This window comes from Callorhinus ursinus, unplaced genomic scaffold (assembly GCF_003265705.2).
Source record: "Callorhinus ursinus isolate GAN/ISIS: 27379988/994484 unplaced genomic scaffold, GSC_fseal_2.0 scaffold12, whole genome shotgun sequence".
Taxonomy (NCBI): Eukaryota; Metazoa; Chordata; class Mammalia; order Carnivora; family Otariidae; genus Callorhinus; species Callorhinus ursinus.
In genome coordinates, this window is record NW_027397074.1 from 20,249,910 (window position 1) to 20,277,070 (window position 27,161).

At 41.0% G+C, this 27,161-nt stretch overlaps 1 protein-coding gene across 1 annotated transcript in view; it reads right to left on the reverse strand.

Annotated features, from left to right (window-relative positions):
- Nucleotides 1-27,161, reverse strand: part of CDK6 (cyclin dependent kinase 6) — a 236,161-nt gene that overhangs the window by 102,539 nt on the left and 106,461 nt on the right. Inside the window, exon 3 of the mRNA XM_025872880.2 lies at nucleotides 23,099-23,266. Coding sequence (XP_025728665.1) covers nucleotides 23,099-23,266 — 168 coding nt within the window. The remainder of the gene's footprint in view (nucleotides 1-23,098; nucleotides 23,267-27,161) is intronic.

Consider the following 27,161-nt stretch of genomic DNA (forward strand, 5'->3'; position numbering starts at 1 on the left):
GCTAGTAACCTGAACTGTAATATGAGTTGTCCCAAGTTAACTACCTAACTGTAGGAAAGTGATTTAATTAGTTATACTCATTTCTGTACCTTTCTTCATGTTCAGGTGCAAAGATGAATATCACTACTATGTAATTCAATTCTAACACTGTATTGAGTGCTTATTCATGTATTAACTTATTTAATTCCCATAATGATGCTATAATGTAGGTACAATTATTTTCCCCATTTTATTTTGTTTTATTTTTTTTTTAAAGATTTTATTTTTATTATTTTTTTGAGAGAGAGAATGAGATAGAGAGAGAGCATGAGAGGGGAGAGGGTCAGAGGGAGAAGCAGACTCCCCGCCGAGCAGGGAGCCCGATGCGGGACCCGATCCCGGAACTCCAGGATCATGACCTGAGCCGAAGGCAGTCGCTTAACCAACTGAGCCACCCAGGCGCCCTATTTTCCCCATTTTAACAAATAAGAAACCCAGAATACAAAGAGGCTAAAGAATTTACTTAAGCTCACTCAGCTTTTTAAATAGCAAGATAAACTTCCACCAGAAAGTCTGGTTCCAGAATCTGTCCTCTTAACCAATCTCCTGTACAATGTACAAGTGCTGTGCTGTACCACCTCTTGAATGAAGCAAGATTTTTTTTTGGGGGGGGGGACTCTTTGCCTATAGTTGAAAATGGTAGAAGAGAAAAGGGAATATTCCAAGAACACTTGAACCAATTTAAGACTTCAAAAACAATGCTGCCAAGAAGGAAAAGAGAAACAAGGGAAGAAATTCTAAAACAGAATCAATGGAGTCACTGTTTAAAGAAATGAAAGACCTTATTCTCTTGAGAGTGTGTGTATTCAACAATGATGAGATATAAAACACACACACACACACAGGTAAACCGATGCCATATTAGAAAGAACACCAGGCATATATAATGTTTTAAATTCTGATGTCTTCCCAAACTTCTCCAACTTAACAACATCTGGCCCCAAGAAAGTGACATTGTTCTTTTAAGAGAAATGGCTACTATCAAGTGTATACTATTTGGGGGAGTAACGGGGGCGCATGATGCTGATGGTGAAATTTTTTAGTTTTTAAAAAATCCTCAAATTCAGCAGACTCTTACTGGAATTCTACCCACTATCTAATTTCTAAACTTGATATTCCGTAGGAGCAGTGAAGGAAGAAAGATGAAGGTAAGTAGCCCCAAGAGGAGAACAATCTAACAAAGGGCTGGAAAAATATTTTTACCTTTATTTACTGACATTTTTCTTTCAGACTTTGCTTTGGCTTTCTGACTTTGAAAACAGAAAAAAAAAATCCATGTTACCATTTTTTAAAAAGGGACAAGCTGAGCCAAGAGGCTGGAGAAGGGGATAACTCAAGACCACACAAATTTGCCTGTAATGAGTATATACTACTTTGATAATAGACATAAACATCTGAAAAGCACATCATCATCACCAATTACTCTTTAGTGAGCACAATATATGTGATGCCCAGTTTCTTCCCTCAAGGCGCTTGTTGTCTAAGGAAGAGTAAATTGTGGCATTTTGTGGCTGTTTACATTACACAACCTCATTAGGACTTAGTCATATAATGACCACATGTGAGGTATATAATTTGCCAACTTTAGCAAAAGCTGGATTATGGGGATGAAAACAGAGAAACAGAAAGACAGGTGGCTAATTAGCTAGAACATAAACATGTTACAGGGTCTTTAGGCCTAATAAGCTAAAGCATCTAAGTCCTGATGAAAAGACATATTTTTAGAAAAAGGTTGTGTTTGTAAAGGGAAAAAAAGTAATTTCATGATCGATTCATCTTAACTACAATTGGGATTAAATGTGAAACCATTAGAAAATTTCTGATTCACACTACTAGTGAGATGTCTTATGCAGACTCTAAATTATACAATCTATTTTGAATGGACATGTTCATCATATTAAGAGACATTATTGTGTGTATTTATACAACCGCCAATAAAAACAGTAATGATCACATCAATTTGTTGCCGCTATGTCCTGAGCATGTTGTCTACGTGATTATGCACAATAGCGTAATATGAAGAGAATTATGACGACAGATACTTACCCAACTTAAAGAAATAAACTATTTCTTTTTTATAAGGTAAATTCGTATCAGACTTTGGCATGTGATGTGTTTCCCTCCTTTTCTCCGTATCTGCATTGAAATACGTCCAGTTTCTATCTCCTCTTTCCTGCCTTCACTTCGACCCTCATCCTATATCTCTCTTAAAACAGCCTCCATGCTGTTCCTCCTGCCCGCGATTTCTTAATTCACGCCAAACCCTCCTTATCGATCCACTCATCACATTGCATTAGAGTGATCTTTTTGGAAAGAAAAAAACCAAAAAAAAAACAACAAAGAAAGAAAGAGTCTGATCATATTCTCTTCCAAGACACCCCGCTCATCGAGTCACACACTTCTGCTTTGGGAACATGCTCTGCCCTTCCTCAATTCTCTACTAGACACCACATTTCTCCTTTGTCTACTAGGCACTCCTCCTTGTTCTTGAAGACCTGGCTCAACAGTCACCTCCCCCCGCAAAAAAACCAAAAAAAAAAACCCACAAAAAAACAAAAAAAAACCAAACCAACAAACAAAAAACAGTCACCTCCCCCTTGAAGCATTCCCTGACCTCTATGTGTAACGACGCTTACCTGTTAGGTTTATTAGGCTAGATACCAGATGGAGAGGCAACTTCAGACTCACATGTACACACAAGTTTTAAAAAATAGTCTTACTTTATTATTTATTTCTTTTAAAAGAGATTTTATTTATTTATTTGCCAGAGGGAGAGAGAGAGAGCACAAGCAGGGGGAGAGGCAGGCAGAGGGAGAAGCAGGCTCCCTGCTGAGCAGGCTGAGCAGGGAGCCTGATGCGGGGTTTGATCCCAGGACCCCGAGATCATGATTTGAGCTGAAGGCAGCCGCTTAACTGACTGAGCCACCCAGGCGTCCCCAAAATAGTCTTATTTTAAAAACATATATTAATATATTAGTTGAGTAATAGAAACACTAATATAGTAATGTATTTAAATAATATATATTTGTGAAAGTAAAATTTTTTAGAAAGTAATTAGTTTAACAAAATATTTCTTGCTGCTTCGCTGTTCTAAAAACCACCCTTGGCTTCTGATATACTTAATCGAATTTGCATGTGAAGATATTAACCTGCAGATTAGTATGTTGGTTACTGTTACTAAAGAATCCAAGCAATCACAGTCCTGGTGGGCATGGTTAAGCATTCCTTCTTAGCCTTATTAACATTCCCATAAAATTCTAAAGCTTTCTGCTTTTGACATATGTGGAGCACTAAGGAAAAAAGCACCGTACACTTCATAAAATATTTTATTAGGGATCACTGACTCGATCTGTGTACCTCTGAAAGGAACCAACAGTACAAGTTTCTACCTATCCGGCGGCCCCGCTGCCTTGGGGAGTTTTCTGATCAATGAAGGCCTGTCTTTGCGGGTTGTCTACCAACAGCCGTTCCCCCCTCACCCTGGCTAACATAATCTGATTTTCTTTGGGTAGCAGTATGCTTACCTGCCCTGTGATTGGTCTATGGGTAGGTAAATGATCCAGTTCTGGGGGATGAGATGTAAGGGAGAGTCTGAAAAGAGCCTTTGGAAAAAGATCGTCTTCCCCAATCAAAAGGGCAGTGAAACCCTCTCTGGCCCCTGCTTCGCTACTCACTGCTTAGACTACTGCTGTATGAGGAGGTGATGCTTGAGGCTGCAGTATCCCGAGACCACGAGAGAAAACATAAATCACCGAGGAGGGATGAAGGGAATTTTCCTAATTTGGTTATAGGAATCAAAGGGACACCACTGAGAAAGTGCGCTCGTTTATCTCCAGACTTCCTAGGTCAGATTTTTAAATTATTTCAAGATACTTTATTTTTAAATTATTATTATCCAAGACACGTTTGAGTATTCTGTACTTGTAACCGAACGAAAGGCTGACACAAATGGAGCCAGAAAAAACCCTAAGGATTCTAGCTTTGGTGACCACTAGGTAAGGAAGAAAGGAAAAGGAAGCAGAACTGCCCCGGGGCAGTGACCGACATTTTTTGGTCATGCCTTGTTTCTGTTGCTCATGGACACCAAGCTGAGATGTAAAGTGAAGGGAAGCAGAATTTGTCACTCCAAAACACATCACTTTGGCTAAAGTGACCAAGAGCATGCTACTTGGAGCTAAAAGTATTGAAAACCCAGCAGATTCAGGAAAAGCTCCAAACCTTCCCCTCAACTGCTTATATTTACACTGGAGAAGGGGCCTGCATGGGGAGGAGAATTATTACCAGAGATAACCTTTTTATCGGAGAAACTTATCTGCGTAATAGGGGGCCACCTTTGCTTTCTAAAGGTCTGCTCCACCTTCCCGTGAATGGTCTTCCTCTTCTTTGTAGCCCCAGACCCCTACCCCTTTCCTTAGTGCAGGATAATTATATCAGCCTCGATTATCTTAATGCTGCCTTCTGGGTGTCATATTTTTACGGGGCTCCTATATGTACAAAATCTGTTTTTCTCCTGTTAATCTTATATCATTTTAAATTATTAGACCAGCCAAAGATCCTAGAAGGGAGCAAGGGCGGGAAAAATTTTTCCGCCCCCACGGCTGGTGACCACAAAGGGATGGACCTTCAGCGGCTGGACACTGCTGGCTCGTGGACTGTGCAGCTGAGAGATCCTGGGGCCTCCGACAAGACCGGCAGAAGGTAAGAATTCTTGACCGCACCAGTCTGCCCGGACTCCCCCTGCAGGGTCCGATGGGAGCGAGAGTGGTGAGAGACCTTTGCTTTTTTTCTCAGTTTCGATTAACAGGAGAAAATACCTGGGCGAACCCGTTCCTTGAGTCTAGCGACTCCGGTAAAAATTTGTTCACAGACCCGTGAGTTTGTGGTTCTTGCCAGACCGGCACTGTTTACACAAACTTGACTGTGAGTTAATGGCACGTGCGGTAAAGACTATTCCTAATGGAAGCAAAACGCCGCGAAACTGGTGGGCACAGGCTGAGCACTTAGCTGTTAGGGTACTTGCCACCCAACTCCGAGACTCCCGTGTTAGGGTAAGTTTAGCGGTAGCTGGTGAGTCAGAATCACAGGTAACAACCTGGCCTTCCAACTGCATCTTTGTCTGCCTGGGCCAGCTCTCAGGAAAGTCTGTCATAAGGTGTCCTGATCCAAAAGGGGCCTATATGGCCTCAGCCTTCACTGTTTCATTCTGGATCCTGGGATGGCCGCAGTTTTCGAGTCTCCTTTGGGTTGCCTCTTGCGTCCACGATTAAGCCATAAGAAGGCTTACTGATTTGAATTGCTGTTTAGTTTAACCTAAGATCCTACTCATCAGTGGTCAGACAATGGATCCTCTGACTTGGCTACGTTTGAAAGATTTTTTTTTTTTTTTTTTTTAGAGAGAGCTCTCATCTTAAACAATTGTTTTATTGGTACCTAAAGAAAGACCAAGTTGAAAAGTGAAACAGAGGAGTATAATGATTAGCTGTAGGGACTCCCTTAATAAGATGGAAGAACAAAAATTAAAACCCACCATCTAATGTAAATTCCCCTTCTCTACCCTCTTAATACAAGCCTTTATCCTCAACTCCTTTCCCCTGACACTCCAGAAGATCTTCCGAATCTCTTGGCCTCTGGTCGAAAAACCCCCTTCTCAAAATCCAGCCCCACTGCTTCAGCCAATTCTCTTGGATCCTCAACCTCCTCTAACTTCCATAGAAAATCCCTCAAACACCCAGCTGCCCATCTGACTTCCCTTTCTTTACAAGATTTACAGAAAGCACTCCATCCAGCCTGATCTTCAGACCTGGGGTATACAGGTTACTCATGTAAGTAATAAAAGCCAGGACATAAAAATTGAGCAGAAGCACCAGAGATGGGTGGTAGGGCTAATGATTCCTCCTACTTTCCAGGGCTCTGTAATCAGGCTCTTCTAGCTTTGGGCATTCCCATGCAATATCCTTTGCAAATGTTTCCTGGGCCCCCACCTCAAAGAAATTCATGTCTGCTGGAAAAGAGCAGATCTTTGAAATTACAAAGCCCTGTCATCTCTACTTTCAGAAGATCCTGCCAAATTCATAGAGAAACTGCAAAGATGAGTGGCCATTCACAACCCTCTTCACAGGGTCTTTGACGGACTGCGAAGGGGTGCTCTTGTCACCCATGATTATACTGCAGGCATCGGGGAAGCCAGATGGCCTCCTAGGGAAAACCTCCCCTCCACAGAGGAAATAGATTACCAGAATTTCTCCCAGGCCCTCCTAACAAACGATCAGGGACATGGAGCAGACAAGGCCAACGTTCAGAGGCTGATAGAAGCAATAGTAAAGCCCTTTTCCCCTAAAGTGATTTGGTCCAATGTTGAATTGCGCCTTCAGAGAGGAGGCCTCTGTTAAACACTTTACGTAGACTTTTTTTTTTTTTTTAGAGATTTTATCTATTTATTTATTTGATAGAGAGAGGCAGGGAGAGAGGAACACAAGCAGGGGGAGTGGGAGAGCAAGAAGCAGGCTTCCTGCGGAGCAGGGAGCACGATGCAGGGCTCGATCCTAGAATACTGGGATCGTGACCTGAGCTGAAGGCAGACGCTTAACGACTGAGCCACCCAGGCACCCCAACATAGACTTTTTAAAGACGTACTGCATTAAACTCTGAAGCTCTAGATATCTCTTGATTTCCTGGCTGGAAATCCCCCTGATATAAAGAAGCAAGTTTAAGTGGATGGCCTGCTCAATCCCTTGATATTTAGGATACAACCCAGTTTTTTGAGAAATTAGAACCTCTCATCTTGCAAATTTCTTCAAAGCCAGAAATGTGGCTCTAAGAAGCAATTCAAAGCTGACCTATCCTTACGAATCCCCAAACCTCTTCTATTCATGCAAAATACAGATATTGTAAACATTAAACAGAATTGTCCTGCACTTAAACAAAGGAAAACTTTAAATAGTAATTACCCTAGACTTCTGATAAAAGGCAAGTATGTTCCCAAAACTCCATCCAGCAGAAAATTTGTATATTTTCTCTGTGCCTTTGTGATGTAGATTTTCTACCCTCATCTTCTCTAGGACCTAACAGCCATTCTTTAAAAGGCAAATTTTATGGAGATGATTCTCATCTGAAGAATCGAAAAGGCAGGAGGAGGTATTTGTATATTGGGCAAATGAAAAAATCCTGCATGTCCTCTCTACAAATATTTGTAAAAAGCTTTAGCCATCTGAGGTGAACTAAACCAACTGCCAGAACAAAATTTGAATTCAACTGTTCTTCTATAAACTAGTGAGTGTTGTATTGTTGTACCCGGCTGGTGGCTAAAATTTTATTTTATTTATTTTTATTTTTAAAAAAGATTTTATTTATTTATTTGACAGAGAGTGTGTGTGCACAAGCAGGGGGGATGGGAGAGGGAGAAGCAGGCTTCCCGCGGAGCAGGGAGCCCAATGCTGTGCTGGATCCCAGGACCCTGAGATCATAACCTGAGCGGAAGGCAGACATTTAACGACTGAGCCAGCCAGGTGCCCCTATTTATTTTATTTTTAAAAATATTTTATCTATTTATTTGAGAGAGACAGAGATTAGCAAGAGAGAGCACAAGCCGTATCAGGGAGAGGGAGAGGGGGAAGCAGACTCCCCAGTGAGCAGGGAGCCCCACGTGGGGTTTGTTCCCAGGACCCTGGGATCATGACCTGAGCTGAAGGCAGACGTTGACGCTTAACTGACTGAGCTACCCAGGCTGCTCATGGCTAAAATTTTAAAGCAAAAGCTGTTAGTCTCTGCATCTGCCTGTGTGTGTGTGTGTGTGTGTGTGTGTGTGTGGTGTGTATGTGTGTTACAGATGTGTGATATTTTTGTCTCCAGATGGTATTGCCCAAATTGACATTGCAAAGAGCTTTATTTAACTGGCTTAAAATTAAGCACTTATAGATTAAATATTCCCTAAAGTTCTCAGGAATGTAACAGAATGTTTTTCGGGTTTACGTGATCTGAAAATACTAAGTATTAAAGCTAGTTTAAGTTCATTGTTTTAATTAAAATAGACATGTCTTTAGAGTTACCAATATGGAATATAATGCAGGCATTAACTTTTACTCTTCCTGAGCTTACTAGTCAAACAAGTTCATGTTATATTGTTGTCAGCAAGAGAAATAGCTTGGGATGATGGCAGACTTTGTCTAATGTCTCATGAAGTTTTTGTGAGTAGTTGAAACGTAATTGTTGGGAGCAAGTGATTTAGACAGATGTAAGTAGGATAAGAATTTTTAGGTGAACTTTTTACCAATAATTATGTTTAATGGTTTCTATACTTAAAAACAGCTTCCCAAATCTCTTTGTTAACTTGAAACTTTAAAGTTTTGCTAAGTTAAATTAAATGATGGGAAGCTCAATGAATATCTAGATCATTTCCAAATAAGACAAAATATTGAACACTAATCATGGAACATTAGTTTATCTACTTTCGGTTTTCTTATTATAAAGAACTAAAGATAAATTTGGGTCTGTTTGTAAACATGTCTTGTGTCATACTGAAAGACTGTACTATTTTTTTTTAAAAAGATCATTTATTTAAGAGAGCACAAGTGGGTGGGAGGGGCAGAGGGAGAGGGAGAAGCAGACTCCCTGACCAGCAGGGAGCTGGATGCATGGCTCTATCCTGATCCCAGGGCCCTGAATCATGACCTGAGCCAAAGTCAGACACTTAACCAACTAAACCACTCAGGCACCCCTGAAAGACTGTACTATTAAAAAGGAGTACATGCTATTAGAAATCATGAAATGTATTTCCCAATCTAAAGAACGCTGGTGTGACAGTTCATAACTCCTCACTTACTAGTTTTCACTAGAAATTAAGGTTTCTAAAGGAAGGTAAAAAATTTTAACTAATATATGTAATTAAGATACTATAAATAAAAAGGGCAACAACCTCTGTCTGTAAGGAAAGTAGGATGTGTTTTCGGCTAAAAAAAAGCATACAAGGTATGGAGATTAGTTTGTAAAGGAAAAGAAAGTAAATTTGTCCTAAAATAAAACTGGGTAATTAAAGAATGGGAAAGAGGAGAATAAGGGACAGAATGGTATAGAAAGTTGGCAAGAGAGAGAAACAAAAAGAGAGAGAGGATTTTACGTGGTGTAATCAAGCTGGCTAAAGTTGAATTGTTATGAGTTTTTAAAATAAGCTTTAATATTAACAGCTTAGCACTATCAGATTTTGAAATGGCCACATTCACTCACACACCTATTAGAAGGGCCAAGATTCAAAGCACTGACACCACCAAATGCTGATGAAGATGTGGAGCAACCGGAACTCTTGTTCACTGCTGGGGGCGGGGCATGGAAAATGTTACAGCTACTTTAAAAGACAGTTTAGCACTTTCTTGGGGTGCCTGGGGGGCTCAGTCCGCCTGGGTGGCTCAGTCCATTAAGCATCTGACTCTTAATCTCAGGGTCATGAGTTCAGGCCGTGTGCTGGACTCCATGCTGGTCGTGGAGCCTACTTAAAAAAATAAAAATAAAATCGACAGTTTGGCAGTTTCTTATAAGCAAAACATTAAAAAAAAGGGAAACAATATGCATATTCTCCATCTTTTGATTAATTTAATTTCTTGAAACTTAAGCCTACAAAAATATTAGTATTTGGCTGAAAAGATACAAGCCCAAGGATGCTCATGGCAACCAAACAATGAGAAACTACTGCAAGGTTCATCCTAGAGACTGGGTAAAAAATGTTAGACATATTCATACAGTGAAGGTAAGGGAAAAATAAACAGGCTACAATGTTAGATATGGAAAAATGTGCAAGATAAATTGGAAAAAGTCCACAAAAGACTCCAAGCAAACAAAAATAATGTACATGTATACTATAAGCACACTGCTTCCACATGCATATAGTTGCATACAAATACAAAAAGGTGTGAAAGTTTATTCACCAGTTAACAGTGGCTTTTTCTGGGAGGAAACATTATTGAGGAGCTTCCCTTTACCCCCCCTTTTTTTTAACCTATATGGGATGTTTGAATTTTAAAATAATTGTAACAATTAAAAAAGAATGTAGATTTAAAAAGTTGATTGAGGGGTGCCTGGGTGGCTCAGTTGTTAAGCTTCTGCCTTCGGCTCAGGTCATGATCCCGGGGTCCTGGATCGAGCTCCCTGCTCAGCGGAAAGCCTGCTTCTCCCTCTCCCTCTCCCCCTGCTTGTGTTCCCTCTCTTGCTGTCTCTCTCTCTATTAAATAAATAAATAAAATAAAAAATAAAAAATTGAGGAAGGAGAAGGGTTTAGAGGAGGGTTCTGACTCATGCATACAAATGCCACGAAGGCAATGCAGAATGAAATGGCAGAACATGCCTCTAGATTTGGTGAACTGTGTCTTAGAAATACAGTGGGCCCCCCTTATCTGTGGTTTTGTCTTCTGTGGTTTCCATTACCAGTGATCAACGATGGTCTGGAAGCATATGATCGTTCTGAGGTATTGTTAAAAGGTCAACAGAAACCTAATGCTACGTCACAGTCATTCTCCTCATGTCATCACATCACATAGGCATTTTATCACCTCACACTGTCACAAACAAGAGGAGAAAGGGTAAATATACAGTACAAGAAGATATGCTGAGAGAGACCACATTCATGTAACTTCTATCACATATATTATTATTCTATTTTATTATTGTTGTTAATCTCTTAGTGTGCCTACTTTATAAATTGAACTTTATCATAGGTGTGTATGTATAGGAAGAAACAACAGCCTAGATAGGGTTGGGAACTGTCCGCATTTTCAGGCATCCACTGGGGGTCTTGGAACATATCCCCTGTGGATAAGGCAGGGATAACTCAATGCTATTTCTCTTTAAAAATGTCTCTTGATATCTAATTTCTAAAAATAAAATTACAGAGCAAATGGATGCTATAAATATCACATATTTAAAGTAATTGATGAATATCATATTTTTCTTCAATGTTACATGACTAACAATACTTGTCAACTATAATCAAATACTGAGAAAATTTGATGCCTTTAAAAACAGGCGCACATACCAACAGTGAAAAAGAAACCTGATGGAAAATACAAATGGGCCGATATCGTAGCAGCAACACGGCACTTAGATGTGGCATTTCAGCCCCATGTCCTAAAATCAAGGAGTCCTTTTAACAGTAGAACAACAGATATAAAGACAAAGATTATATTTCGACTTGCCAGAAAATTAGTAAAGAAAGTTCACACTTGAAGAAGCTCTACTTACTTCAAATGGATTGATTACTCAACCTTGTCAAAATCTTAAGTGTTCTGCTACATTTTAACCTGAACTTTCCAGTAAAAGGCATGCTTTTGGCCAATTTGTGTTTGGGTAAGAGAAGAACATTTGAGTCTCTTTTTTCCTGGACTTTAACACTTTTATTTCATTTTATTTATTTATTTTTTTTGGGGGGAGGGGCAGAGGGAGAGAGAATCTTAAGCAGGCTCCACGGCCAACACAAACCCAGACGTGGGGCTTGATCTCAAGATCCTGAGATCATGAACTGATCTAAAATCAAGAGTTGGATCCTTAACTGACTGAGCCACGCAGGTGGATCCCCCCGACCCCGCCGCCCTTTTTTCTTAACATTTTTAAACTCCCAATGGACTCTTCTGGCTGTTGTTAACTACCTTTGTACAAACACGCAGTAAGAAACTGAGTGACCAGACAGAATAAGAAGCTTTACATAATATATATAATCCTGAAATGGTTTAAGAAAATGTATATTAATCTATTAAATTATATTATATTTTATTTTTTTAAGGATTTATTTATTTATTCGAGAGAGAGAGTGAGCGAGAACGAGGTGGGGCAGTGGAGAGGGGCAGAGAGAATCTAGAGCAGACACCCTGTTGAGCAGGGAGCCCGGTGCTGGGGCTGGATCTCATGACCCTGAGCCAAAATCAAGAGTCAGTCACTTAACCGAGTGAGCCACCCAGGTGCCCCTATTAGATTATATTTTATTTATTTATTTATTTTTAAAGATTTTATTTATTTATTTGAGAGAGAGAATGAGAGAGAGAGAGCATGAGGGGGGGAGGGTCAGAGGGAGAAGCAGATTTGCCGCTGAGCAGGGAGCCGATGTGGGACTTGATCCTGGAACTCCAGGATCATGACCTGAGCCGAAGGCAGTCGCCCAACCAACTGAGCCACCCAGGCGCCCTTGCGCCCTTAGATTATATTTTAAATGGCAGAGGCTCCTTTTGAAAAACTTTGCCACAGCCATCTGCAAAGTACGTGATTATTTATCTATTTTACACATTAGGGTTTTTTTTTTTTTTTTAACTTAACACAGTCCTCTTAAAGCTATATTATGTTTCAGAACACAAGATTTGGTTATTACTGTAACTCCACTACAACAATCTCCCCAACTTACTTAAATTAGCTATTTGACGTTAAAAATGGTTATGACTAGAAAAAGCATCATCAAGATCTAGCACATTCTGATAATACCTAACCAACTATCAGTCATGCATCTGAGTAAAAGCAATCAAGTCTTGGTTTTCCAGAATACCACTGAAATATTAACACGAGGTTTTGTTTTTTTTTTTAAAGATTTTATTTGACAGAGAGACAAAGTGAGAGAAGGAACATAAGCAGGGGGAGTGGGAGAGGGAGAAGCAGGCTTCCCCCTGAGCAGGGAGCCTGATGCGGGGCTTGATCCCAGGACACTGGGATCATGACCTGAGCTGAAGGCAGACGCTTAACGACTGAGCCACCCAGGCGCCCCTTAACACAAGGTTTTAGCAATGAAAGTGATCAATAAAACAAGTTTGATTCCTGGTGCTGTAACTTCAAAATGGATGCCGCTACAAGCTGTAATGACACCTTTCAGGAAAGCTGATGTTTAGGGGAAGCATCGCTTCCAAACGCCCTCAGTACCCCCCAGTGCAGCCTCCCTCCACCTCCTCTACTCGGAAACCTCTTATTTCAGAACACACACACACACAGACACACACACACACACACACACTCTTTACATTCACAGAGCAGCACTGTGTGCCTGTGTGTTGTTACCCCAAGTGCTGAAACAGATATGACAGCTACTCACATTAGAGGCAAATCAAAAGCGCATGGGGAAGGAATGCCTAGCTTTATCCTGGAGAGTCAGGCTGACTTCAGGGAGGAGATGCCATTTGTGTAGAGTCTTGAAGAATGAGTAGGCATTTGTTAGGCTGAGAAGGGGAGAGGCAAGCTGAGTGGAGAGAATGTCTAAGGCATGGAGGCACAAAATCTAATCACATGCTGCTTCAAGCAGGAGGACAGAGGTCTGGAGTGGCGAGATCACAGGGGTGTGTGGGCCAGCAGGGATGGAGAGAAAAGCCAGGAACAAACCGCTGCAGAGGATCTAGACTTTTTAACCTGTGGGCAATGGGGAGTCAGTGGCAATTTTTACTCCTTCATCTCCCCAAGCTTACTGGTTTCCCACGGTTGGTCCACGCTACATGGCCGCTCCCACAGCTCCTTTCTATAAGCCAGTCTTGTCTTTCCAGGAAAAAGAACATCAGCTTTTCAGACTATAGTCCTGATATTTCATCCACTCTGGAAGAGTGGGATTTCATAGTCATCTAAAGAAATGTTCATGCATATATGTGAAGACCATCATTTTTGGAATTTATCTCATCTTCCTCACAGTAACTTTTTCCATTCTTTAGAAAGTTTTAATTGTAATTTTTCTAATCTGTTTTTTTTTTTTTTTTCTAAACTAGTAAAAGCTAGTTTTCTGGAACTAGGTTACAGACAGACTTTGGCCCATTTAACAAGGTCAGACTGTTTATTCTTGACAGAATTCTTTCCCACTGTAAAAAGGTACTTTTAAATGCCACATTCCAAGAGCGGTGCCAGTAAGCCACTGAAGCATATTTTCCCACAAGAACTGATACCATGTGCAGTCCCCACCTCACTGAAATCACCCAGCGTTACATAAGGTACAGATAGTATTCAACGTCACTGTGAAATCTATCAACTAGAGTCTACCAGCAAGTATTCAGGAAACGCTTCCTTCTATACATTTCAAACCATCGTAACCTTTCAAAAGTAAATAATCAAAATAAAAATGAGAAAAAGAAATGGAAGGGTGGCTTTAGAAATTAAAAAAAAAATTAAGATGGCAGAAGAACAGAAACCTTGTAGCTTTGTATTAGTATCCAAACCTAGAAGTAGTAGAGACTTTTCTCCCTTATTTTGGGGGCTTTTATGGCTGAGCTGTTAAATTTACAGCCCCACTTTTAGATTCTGCCAACCTTCAAAATAAATACATGAGCAGTGCTAAAGTAAATTCTCCTACGCTTTCCCCTTCTTTCTTTTGGATGCTTCCCTGAGACTTGAAGGTAGATTATTCCTCCGCAGCCAACTGTAAAGTTTAACATTCAAATTTATGAGGGATTTAAAAATCATCAGTATCCTTACAGACTACTGGGGGCAACGATGTCACTCCAACTCTGTGCCTCAATCGTCAGAGAAAAGGAAAACAAAGAGAGAGCAACAAGAGGAATAGCTCAGCAACTCAAAGAGCATCATTTAGAATCAAATTTGGCATATTAGCAATAAGGTCAATGAAATATTAAAGAAAATCCAGCATTACAAAGCAATCATAAAAGTTTGAGCTTCACTTTTAGAAAGACCTTTACAGATTAACATAAACATGTACCTAATCTCCGTAAGAACCCAACTAGACTAAATAACCAAAAGAGACTACAATGCAGACATTCTCAACCTTTTCCTATAACATCATGGTTCCTCCAAAGATCCAAGAGATCTTAATTTTTAATTAAAACATATCCTACAGAAAATGTTAAGTGGACAAGCTGGGGAGGTGTATGGAGGTTTATGATCTTGAAGAAGAAGGGGTTAAGGACACTGATTATCTGTAAGTTAGGAATGGCTGCCCAGACAGACATTCAAAGTGCAAATGTTACTTCCTCAGGGCTCAAGTTGCTATGAGGGAGTGAAGCAGGCAACTGGGAAGATTAGCTAAAAGTCATGTCTAAAGCAAAAAACCAAACCAAAACAAAAACCTCAAAAGACAAAGAAAACAAAACCCAACCAACCAAACAAAAAAAACCAAAACAAAAACAAAAAACCACACACACACACACACACAAAAACACTTTAGATGTCACTTTGATGATGCAGTGACCCAAGAAGCAACATGGGAAATGTGGCTGGAAATGCATTCACTGATTCACAGGTGAAAACAGGGAGCTGGGAAAGAACTCAATGAAGTTCAAGGAGTAGTGAGAAATTTGGTGTGGTTAGATGACCAGGAATAGGTGTTTATGTGAATGGGGGTGATCTCTAAGTGGGAGGACAGAAGAGTAGGTTGGGGCTCCACTACAAAAAAACTTTGTATGCCATGCTTACAGAGTTGGAATTCATTCTTTAGACACCGGAGAATCAGGAGGATTCATTTCATTCACTCATCACGTATTTATCAAGTGCCCACCATGTGCCAGAAAGGCACTGTGGGAAACACTAAAATAGTATAAATTTGGATTGAGGGTATAAAAATGGATATATCCAATGTAACAGAAGTTCAATAACATATCTCAACACAGGAACTTACACCATAAGTCTGCCAAAGCCCAAGCAAAATGAAGATACTGCCACCTGTCCTTCCTCCCCTGGAAGTAAGTAGTGACATTTGTAAAACACAAGCAGCTCACATATCCAAAGAATATGTGAAAGAGGAGGTAAAAATGCAAGTTACAGAAACACTGCTTTATATTCAATTCCAAGGACTGTGTCTTACACTCCTTTGGATGAAACATTAACACAACCGAGTTAGGCAAATTTAGGGGAGATGAAATGATCTCATTAAATAGTTTGTCAGACTAGCCCCTAACCAAGCAAAGAAGGCACATTCCCCTTAAGAATGGGTTAGCCTGGTGATGGGTATTACAGAGGGCACATACTGAATGGAGCACTGGGTGTTATATGCAAACAATGAGTCATGGAACACTACATCAAAAACTAATGATGTATGGTGATTAACATAACATAAGAAAATAAAAAAATGTAAAAAAAAAAAAAAAGAATGTTAAACTTAAGACCCAACAAAACCTTTTCCATCTTCTGGATCCCTCAGAAACCCTTTGCCTGCAAAACCTTTCTAAAGCACTTGGTCTTGTGAACCTTAAGACAATGCTTGGTCTGGACACTCAGACTTGGCCTCAAGTTCTGAGATCTGAATGGCATCACACAGGGTGTCCATACTGATAGAATATAAAAAATCAGGTGACAACCAGATCACGTCTCTGTGGTACCTTGATAGGACATGGCAGCCAAAAGGATGTATGGAATCAAAGAACATCCTGTCCTTTCTTCGAGTAAAACACCCTCCAGGGGGTAGCATTACAGTTAAAACCTTTTCGTCCAGAACTAATCGGCAACAGTGACCACGTATGAAGAGGCTAGAATTAGGTGAGTCAAATGAGTATCTTTTATACACAAGGAAAGCAGTCTTTTGATTAACTTCGCAAGGATATGTGGTACAGCCACACACCCACATGCACAGACACACACGGAGATACATTAGCTTCTGGCATGGGAGAAATTCTCACCGTGGTCATCAATGATCGCCTTCACTTCGGGAGGCAGAGTTCACCTATCAGATGGTAGCTCAAAATGGGTTTTATTGCCGTGGAGAATGCACGACGAAGGATCTGGACGGGTTTTCATGTTTGTGTTGGCTCTGGCATTTTCCATGTACCCAGCCCTGGGAATCCTGAAGAAGACGTGTCCTGTTCCCAGCGCTGTGCACTGCCCCATTGTGTTCCACTTTCCTCACTGGTGAAAGTGAAAACGAAACTAGCACAAACACTCCATTGTTCACTATGAAATATGTACTGGCAACTGGAAATGTTCACAAAACAGACCTGGTTGTGTCATGGCAAGGGGATGTGGAGTGGGGAGGGAGTTACGGGCGCCTTTCCGGCTTCAGAGGTGCGTCCTGCACTTTCGCTGAGGTGCTGAGGCGACAGGACTTTGGGTTTTTTCCATTATACTCGACTCATGCTCTTGGGTTGATTTACTCAGTATGCACTGGCAGTGTCTGCAGGCTTCTGGGGGAGCAACTCGGCTGCCCGAGCTGAGGCATAAACCCTGCCAGGTCTCCATAGGAAATACAGCACGCACGAAGAGGAAACAAGCATAAACAATTTATTTTCTCCCGTAAAAGATGACATTGTTCTCCCATCTCTGGTCCCACTTCACTTTGTCAAGTTGGTGCTGTAAAGTGAACTATTCCAGACACAAACAGAGAAAATGAGCACAGACTCTGTGATGTGCATATCCAGGGGGCCTGCCTCCAGGCAGGTTCCGACAGGACGATGCTGCTGACCTCTCTGGGCATCTGGCTTCCTGGCCTGACCCCCAGCCCAGGAGGGTTCCTGAGACACAGGACTTGATCAGACTGTGTCCCTTCCCCTTATTGCATGTCCGCTGCTAACTATACATTTCTTTTGGTGGTTATTTTATGAAGATCTGTCTCCCCATTTTGATGAGGAGCTCCATGAGAGCAAAGACCTTGTCCATTTCTAGTCCCCATCACCCCTCAGGTTCGCTGACAGTGCTTGGCACACGGGAAGTGATCAGTAATTATTTGTTGACCGAATGCTACGACTCCATTTCATTACTCTTCTCCCTTAGGCTCATCAAAAAGTTTCTGAATCCGCAAAGTTCCTCCAGCGTTTACTAAATGCTACCAAACTAGGGTTAGAGTAGGAAACCATCCACTGCTAGAGGCGTAAGATCGGGATGTGAGGAATTCGAGTTTTTGTAATACTTGTGGTATTAAATAAATGAATGATCTGAAGTAAAGTAATTTGGGGAATCATTTATGCCCCAAGTGAGTTTTTCTAACTGGTAGAGCTGTCAAATGAAAGTCTTCCCAGGTTTACTGTTTACTTGTTGTCTTTTGGTGATTTCTACAGAGAGGAAGATGTTTTCAGAACACAAGTGTCTCTCTCTTTTTTAAAAAAAAAAAATTATTTGTTTACTTGAGAGAAAGCGAGCAAGCGAGCCTGGGGGGAGGGACAGAGAGAGAATTCCAAGCAGACTCCGCACTGACCAGGGAGCCAGTCACGGGGCTGGATCCCATGACCCTGAGATCACAATCCACGATGAAATCAAGAGTTGGATGCTTAACAGGCTGAGCCACCCAGGCACCCCCACAACAAGTGTCTCTTAATAGGATAGATGATGTGGGAAAAAAAAGACCCTTGGTGAAGGGGAATATAATTCAGTTAGTGAGAATTTCATTAAGTCATTAAAAAGACAGGAGAAATTTCTTACTCTTCCATTATGGTACAAAGTGGAATTTTCCTCCAAACTATGTGTATTACACACAAGCATTGGAGGAAAAATGCTAATTGTACCTTCTGTCTAATGGTTGTAGGAAGGCCCTCCAACTACACTGAAAAGTCACTGTAAGGCTGTTCACTGCAGAGCAGAGATGGGTTTGCAGCAGTCCATTCCTGGACTTTATCTCAGCACGTGAAGTTACAGAGACACGAAAAGGAACAACCTCATTTTAAGATGTGGACTTCTCTCTATCCACGGGCAGCTTCCTGGTGACCGTCCTGGGGGAGTGTCTGGATGTCTGGCAAATACATCTGGATGTAAAACCATCAATACTGGCATTGCTCTGGACAGCCCTCGAAAAAGTCTCACGTACAGTGAGTGTAGCGTGGTGTGTGCACTGTTGCAATTATGCATCCGGGTGATTTTAAGGGGGTAGACACACACAGGAGTGAATCAAGAGAATGTTTGGCTTTTCCTAAGCAACAATCCATTTACAAGACGTTCAAGTCTGCACAAGTTTGGCAGAAGTTTTATTCTGAGGTCTACATAAAAAAATAAGTTAGCCAGGGGAAGCCTGGGTGGCTCCGTCCCTTGAGCATCTGACTCCTGATTTTGGCTCAGGTCATGATCTCAGGGTCGTAAGATTGAGCCTGCTTGGGATTCTCTCTCTCCCTTTGCCCCTCCCCCTGCTCTCTCTCTCTCTCTTTCAAACAACAACAACAAAAAAGGTTAAGATAGCCAGAAGGTACAAGTTCATGCCTCAGTGTTCTCTACTGTGTCAAAATGTGGCATGAGCTAGTTGTTTTTTGATTACAATTTTAACAAGAATTAAAATATAGTTTAAAAAACAGACTATTGGAACATTTGTGGAATCTCTGGATGCCCCTTGTAGAAGCCAATAATTCCACAGAACATAGTCTCATACCCTCTGATGTACTAGAGCCTACGGTGTGGAGGGGAGGAAGGGAGAGGGAATGGTAGGTGGGAGCCAGAATACAGACGTCCGATTTTCCTGAGCTCTTTATAATCTACTTGGTGAATTCAGACTTAACCTGGTCACAAACTGCTTGTCTTGAGTCTCAGTTTCCCCACTTGCAAAGGCGGTTCGCGAGGCGTTCTCCAAACACCGCATCTAACAGCAATAGCACCGTACCACCTTGCGTGTCGTACGGTCCAATTCGGAAAAGCAGTTAATAAAGATTTTGCATCACAGAGATGTGAAGAGATGTGAAGACTGCTCCCTCTCTGAGCTGCTGTTCATAGCGCTTCCTGATGATCGGAGTCATCACCACACTGCTGCTGATGTCCCAGCTTCTGCTCCTGAGACTCTCCGGGTCAGACCTGCGTGCACAACCAGGTGTGGCCAAAACTGCTGGCTGAGTGGTTGCTCTCTTTTTTTCTCTTTTATCCTGACAGACAAAAACGAGTTGCACCATACACTGCATTTGACACGGGAAGTACTTAGAAATGCCGACTTCAGAATGACCCTAAATATAATTTTAGCTAGCCTTGTAGGCATTCTGTTGAATAAGCATATATTATTGAAACACTTCTGTCACCAAGATTATATAACCCCATGAGTCATGATCCTCACACACATCACTTATGTGCAATGGAAAGAACCTCCCTGTAACCTACTCTGTTTTTCCAAAAACGTAGTAGTATTTCAATACTGGTCACAGGAGTGGATTTTCACGGCTTCAGAGAAATTTCCGATAAAAATAACCCACGTCAGGTATTAAGTGTAATGGGGTCCCACCGCTCTCCACAGTCCCCAGCTCCTTCCTGCACCACAAGAGGTCTCACGCACATATTTACGTGCATTCCCGTCCCAATGTGCGCACTTTGCCCGTTTGTCTGCAATCTGTTGCCCTCAGACTTGGGTGGACACACAAGTGGTACAATCTGCTGTCAGGAGGAAGGACTCATTCCGATCAGGGAATTGCAATGCCCTGAGTGTGGCGGGAAGGGGAGGCGTCTCAGACTCTAGCTGGAGCATCTCCCTGGCAGCCTGGATCCGATGCTCCACGAAGGGAGGCCTGGCTGGTGCAAGGGCCAGTGCAGGCTCCTCTGAAGTATGAGATCCAGGCCAGGGGCCCCTCGCCTGAGTCTGAGGCATTCGCTACAGCCATTCACGTCTTCATTCTACAACCTTTAAATAAATAGGTATTTGTTACACACCCTAAGTTACGCACCACCCACAGCTACGACAACTGTCCACTCTTAAACTGTCCTAAATTTCTTCCCAAAAGGTCAATTCCTTCCAGGAGCATACAGCCTGATATAGAAGACCCTAAAAATAATTACAACCAAGAGAGAAAATGGTGTTATGAAAGACATGAGTAAGATGTCATTCTGAACCACTGAAGGAGGAAGGTGGGACTGACTTCTGCAGGGAGCACCAGAAGGGGACATTTGAGTCAGGCTTTGGAAGAGAACTAATATATTAGCATTTCTCATGGCTGTACGATGCCAGTTTCGAATCAGTTAACTTGTAATTCCTTTAACATTCCACAGATTAAGTTGATTCCCAGGTCCTGTATGACATAACCCACTAAAAAATGTGTATTTCCAGGAAGTAGAACTCAGTCTTTTTCACTTCAAGAAATTCTAAAAATAAATACCAGTTCAGTCTGAAAAACTGATTCTAAGTCTTTATATATCACCACGTATATGGTAACTAATGCATCACGATACTAAATGGACTTTTCCTTAAATAGAAAAACACGAAACAATGGGAAAAATTTTAAATGCAGTACCCTTTAGGAATCATAACCTTTATTACTGACATTAAATTCCAGCTATCATTCTTGCAAATAATGTCAAATTTGTTCCAGTGTCTTTCCCAGTTGCTAGTATTTTTTACTTTATGTCACCGTATGAAATACAAAGTATGCAGTATGAATTAGACACTGAAAAATCAGGTATTTATGACTGCCTTTCCCCTTTTCTCTGTGAAATAATTTGTCTACAGTTTCCTGTCTGAACATATCAACTTTCAGCAAGAATGGAATGTTAATTGATGTTACGCACAAGCTGGGCTATCATTCCTCAAATTTAATAAGCAAAAAAAAAATAAAAATAAAAAAAAAACCAACTGGGTTTCCTGTTTTTATTTATGGTTTTTTGTGCCCATTTCGGGGGAATCAAAATAAAGAGTCTGTCTCAGTTATGCCTCACCCTTCCCTCAATTAAAATACCCAAGGAGATCAGTTCCTTCCATTTGCTTCCCCGATGACCACTGGAATCACAAAGCCTATTTAAACTTTTCCTCCGGGACGCCAAACAACATGCACAACTATATTCTAGGGAAGCCCACAGCCTACCTAACCCTTCCCACTGGGGAAACACACAGACTCAGCAGTTTGGCTGTAATTATGTAAGAATACAAGGGCTCACTCGACCCAGCCCAAAGCTGAGGCATATCCTTGAAATACCGTCTTGTGCTTTGTCTTCTCAAAACTATGATTTATCTTTCAACAATGGTGACACACTCCAAGGAAACCTCTGTAAAGATTCTGACGCCCTAGGTAAAGCATAAAAGGTTGGGAAAGTATGTGGTCTTACGTGTCCAGGTTGTAGTAACCATATTTTGGGGGTGGGGAAATGGAACACTTTTGTAAACTGAATGTTTTCCTAAGCCAAGTTATCTCAGGGAATTTCCAACTCCCCTTCTGTCTAATTCCTCAGCTGAGGCATTATGCAAATTTGGGTAAACAATTCTTTGGTGGGCAGAATATCAGCCTCCTAGTGGTCACTGCCATCCCCCAAGTCATTAGGATGACCAAAGATGCTGCCATACATTTCTCAGCAATGCCCTCCACCCAGGGCAGTGCCACCCATGACGGAGAATCACTTCAGGGCTAGAGAGGGACTATGTGAAAAATGACATATTGACCCAAGAAGAGTCATTTTTTTAAGGCTTCATCTAATGCTTTGAGGACAATTTTTACAGTCTTCATGGACCCAAGGGGATTCGTGGCATCAACCTCCTACCCCAAGTAAGTAGCACAGTAAAGGGACATTCCCTGGCTTTTTGTATCTCTGCATGAATTCACTGCATGTAAAACAGGTCTTTCAAAGATAAAAGTTCTTAGTGCCTACTTCACGGTTTTGTGTCTGAAGGAGACAAAAAAACCCTAGGATACCATAACTGTCATTCTTTGACAAAAGAGGCCCTTGGGTTTACCCTTTGTATTTTGGCTTGGATGAAGGCATCACCCAGCAGCGGTGGTGGTGGTGGTGGGTGGGGGGAGGCTGCTGCTTATTCATGGGGCAACCTAGTTCCCTGTAAATTTAATTTCTTCTTCATAGTCAGCACCATAGCGTCCGAAGAGTGCTTTTACACCCTGTGTAGGTACCTGGCTGCTTCCCACCCAGGATGCTACAGACAGATCAGCGTTCCTGGGACTCTGCTTCCCTAAACCCTTGAGCTGTGTTTCCCCAGATTTTGTGTATGCAGCTCTGAAAATAGTGGTTATGGCAAAAAGCATAGGAAACTGGTAACTGATTCCTTTCTAGTGGTGACAACGTAACGGACGGTTTCTGCAACAGGTCCTGTCTGTGACAAGCCCAGGCTGGATGCATCTGTAGTTGAAAGCAAAATCCTTTCTTTCTAGCCCTTTTTAAAAAGTGCAAAGACATTTTGTCCACCAACTGAGCACAGGCAGTAATAATCTTAGGGGCATGGTATTGGGGCAGTTCGTCATTTAAAAGAGGAAACGTAAGCTTAATGAAAGAATAGCACTTTCTCACTCACCACTGAGGTAAGAGCCATCTGAAAACTGTAGATGCGGGCAAGGCCGAAGTCAGCCAGCTTTATTTGTCCACTGCTGGTCACCAGAATGTTCTGTGGTTTTAGATCACGATGCACTACGCGGTGAGAATGAAGGAAGTCTAGACCTCGGAGAAGCTGAAACATCATATCCTAAATAAAACCAAAAAAGAAAATCAATAAACTGTCCCAACAGAAATTCAACATGCTGAATCCTCAGCGTTGGAAAGCATTTGATGCATAAATGAATTCGTCTCCTTTCCTACCTCTCCAGTCTCCCATTCTCAAGGTCACTAACAAAAAATTTCACATTGACCTGTATTTTATTAATGAAAGGAAAATTTAAAAATAGTTTCAGATGGTATGGGAAATATTCTGGAAGATAAATACCAAACTGGTGTCTGTAGTGAACTGGGGAGAGGAAATAAGTGGTAAGGGGGAGACATTTTTTATTTCATACACCTTTATATGGTTCAATATGTTATTTCAACAATTAAAATCCAGTAAATGATAATAATATTAATGGTAATTCCTACTACTTTTATAGCACCGAACACTAAGCACTCACTACATGTCAAGCACTGTTCTAAACACATTCTGTTTAGTAACTCAATATACAACCCAACACTGAGGTAAATAATGGCGTCACCCCCATTTCATAGGTCTAGAAACTGATTCCCAGGTGTAAGTAATTAGCCCCAAGTAACAGCACTAGCCAAGAGATAAGTCGATTCAAACCATAGCCTAGAAAGAGTGGGTTCAAGTCCCCAAAGCACTCCTTTATTAGATCAATGTTCGAATGAGTACGTGAAGCCAGGTAAGCCCTTTAACCTCGCCAAGCCTCCATTCTCCCATCTGTAAAATGGGGAAGCAACAAAACCTACTTCGGAGGATCACTGTTTGTAAAGCACTTAGCGTAGTAGTAAGCGTTCAATAAATGGCAGCTCTTACTGCTATCATTATCAACTGGCATGGAGCCGGGATGGGGGGGGGTGTTCAAAAAATAAACCAGTGTCACATCTTTTTCTAACTTTGGAACCGGTAAAATTAGAGAGAAGACTTAAACCTCAGAAACAGTGTCTGAAAGTAGGAATTCAAGATGCTGACCACTGGATCCTTTGAAATCTCGGGTTAACAAGATTGACCTACCCTCTAAGATATTGTGCAAATGGTGTACACAAGGGAGGATGGAATTATTTTGTTCATATAAGGACTAGAAAAATGGGAAGGCAGCATCATGGGCTTCACAGCCGGCAGAGACTGTAAGGACACACTTGTTCATCAGCTGGACCATATTTGGTTATTGGTTCACGGTCCTGGTTTTTCGTTCAGAGCTGGGAATTCTGTCTTTACATGCCAGCTTGTTGAAAACCAAAGCCTCAGTTTTCCATAAAATGAAGAGAAGATAGTGCTTATTTTTTATAGTATTATGAGATTACATGAAGTAACGTATGCAAAGTGGATGGTGCAGTTCTGGCACATGGTAAGCATTCAATGAATGACAGTCATTCAAGTGTTCTGTTTCCCCAGGGGAGATAGTCAAAAACAACTGTAAGACAATGTGGCCAGAGCCATCAGGAACTTGCTGAATCCTTAGCACTGGAAACAAAGCACTGAGAAGAGGTATGCAATGTCACAGGTGTACTAGAATCCCTTTGAGATGCACTGGCATGGACATTCTGAGCTGGGAGGGTTTACATTCTAGGTTTTCGAGGGCAAAACTCTCGGCGAAAACTGCACTGGTGAGGGTCAGTCCTTCAGGACCTGAGAACCATGGCAAGTCACACACCTCACAATACACACACTTCCAGTGTGAAAACGAAGCATGCAATGTTAACGAAAGCAGTGGGGCAAATCAGTCATTACTGGAAACGTATGCACGTGACTTGTAAGCCCTGGATTTTGAACAGCATGATTAACCTAAAGTAATGCCATGCCAGCCTGTCATCTTTCCCTTCCTATATTTGCTAAACACCACCCATTTAACACTGTACAAAGAATAAATCTGTTTGGGCGCCTGGGTGGCTCAGTTGGTTAAGCGACTGCCTTTGGCTCAGGTCATGATCCTGGAGTCCTGGGATGGAGTCCTGCATCGAGCTCCCTGCTCAGCAGGGAGTCTGCTTCTCCCTCTGACCCTCTTCCCTCTCGTGCTCTCTCTCATTCTCTCTCTCTCAAATAAATAAATAAAAAATCTTAAAAAAAAAAAGTAAATCTGTTTGGTTCATTTTTCAGCGTTCAGATGCTTTAAGGAGACAATTAGCAGAATAAAAATGTTATAATTTGAATTAATAATAAAGCCCATCTAAAGTTTATAAAAAACCTGAATCAGAGTAAAAAAAAAAAGTGTGTATTGCTTTTAGTTCGGTATTTATTTATATAGGACGTACTACGTCTTTCTTATTAAACTGGTACATACTTAATGCAGAAACTTATAAAAATTTTTAAAAATCCAGAGGAAGGTGGCGCCTCGGTGGCTCAGCTGGTTAAGTATCTAACTCTTGATTTTGGCTCAGGCCATGATCTCCGGGTCATGAGATGGCAGCGTGCAGTATGCTTGTCCCTCTCTCTCTCTCTCTGCTCATGTGTGAGTGTGCGTTCTCTCAAATAAATAAATAAATAAATAAATAAATAAAATATTTAAAAAAAAATCCAGAGGAAGAACAGAAATCACTCAAAATTCTACCACTCAGAGAACAGAGAAAAATTCACTGTTAAATAATTTTTGTCTTTCTGGTCTTTCAAAAATTACAGACGTTGCTATATTTGTAAGCATAAGTATATTGTATTTACATATATAAATATATATAACATATAGCACATATAAAGAATATTAATATACACTTGTATTTATAAATAAAAGTGATTATTAATCTGTACACATCATTTTGTGGTTGTTTTAAAAACACTTAACGAGGGCGCCTGGGTGGCTCAGTTGGTTAGGCAACTGCCTTTGGCTCAGGTCACGATCCTGGAGTCCCGGGATCGAGTCCCGCATCGGGCTCCCGGCTCGGCGGGGGGTCTGCTTCTCCCTCTGACCCTTTCCCCTCTCGTGCTGTTTCTCTCTCTCTCTCTCTCTCTCTCTCTCTCTCAAATAAATAAAAAAACTTTTTAAAAAAAAACCCTTAACGATTCATTATGAATATTTTTGCCACGCCAACAAAATTCTTCTACTATATATCTTTTTTTTTTTTTTAATGCAACATGATTTTTAATAGCTGCATGGTTTTCCTCCCTGGGATATGCCATCATCATTATTATTTGGTTTTAGTTGCCTTATTTTGGAACTTATACTGAGAATCTAGTTCCCCTTCATTTAAAGGCTGGGGTACATTAAAATGACTTGTCACCATTGTATCTATTACAACCAGCACGGTTTAAGAGTGCCAAGCCTTATAATAAGTGCACTAACACTGGTTCCATGTAAATGATGCTTATAGATGTATGGGAAGTTGATTTTACATAAGGATTACCATTCTTTAGATTTTTATTAGGCTATTTTAAAAATTTTTTTGGTGAGCAAACAGGGTTTTCTTTTAAACCTACAATATCCAGCTACAGTTGCCCTACAATATCCAGGGGAACTATGTGAGCTTTAAATTAAAAGATTTATAAATTTTTTGCCCAAGTCTCATTATCTTAGTAATTCAACTGTGAGGTAGGTTGATGCACGTTATAGACTTATAATAAGCGTTATGTGGGAACCCGCCTCAATCTTTAACCGTCATTCACTGGAACACCTAATCTCGAAGGGAAAATATACTCCGCTATGTCAGGGACTCCAATCACAAAGAAGAATAAGACATGGTCCCAATTCCTGAGAATGATATGAATGAATAAAACTGTAACACTAAACAAGGCAGGAAAAACACCTTTCCTTCAGAATCACAAGAAGTGCTTGGATCAAAGACATTTCAAAGGATTCTTTACTTAAGTTTATTATCTGTTCGATCTCAGTTTATAGTATTGTGAGACATACTTTTAAATTAGCTCCTCGAGATTTTAATCTAAATTAATCTTATACAAGATACATATTTCACAGTAATCCTGG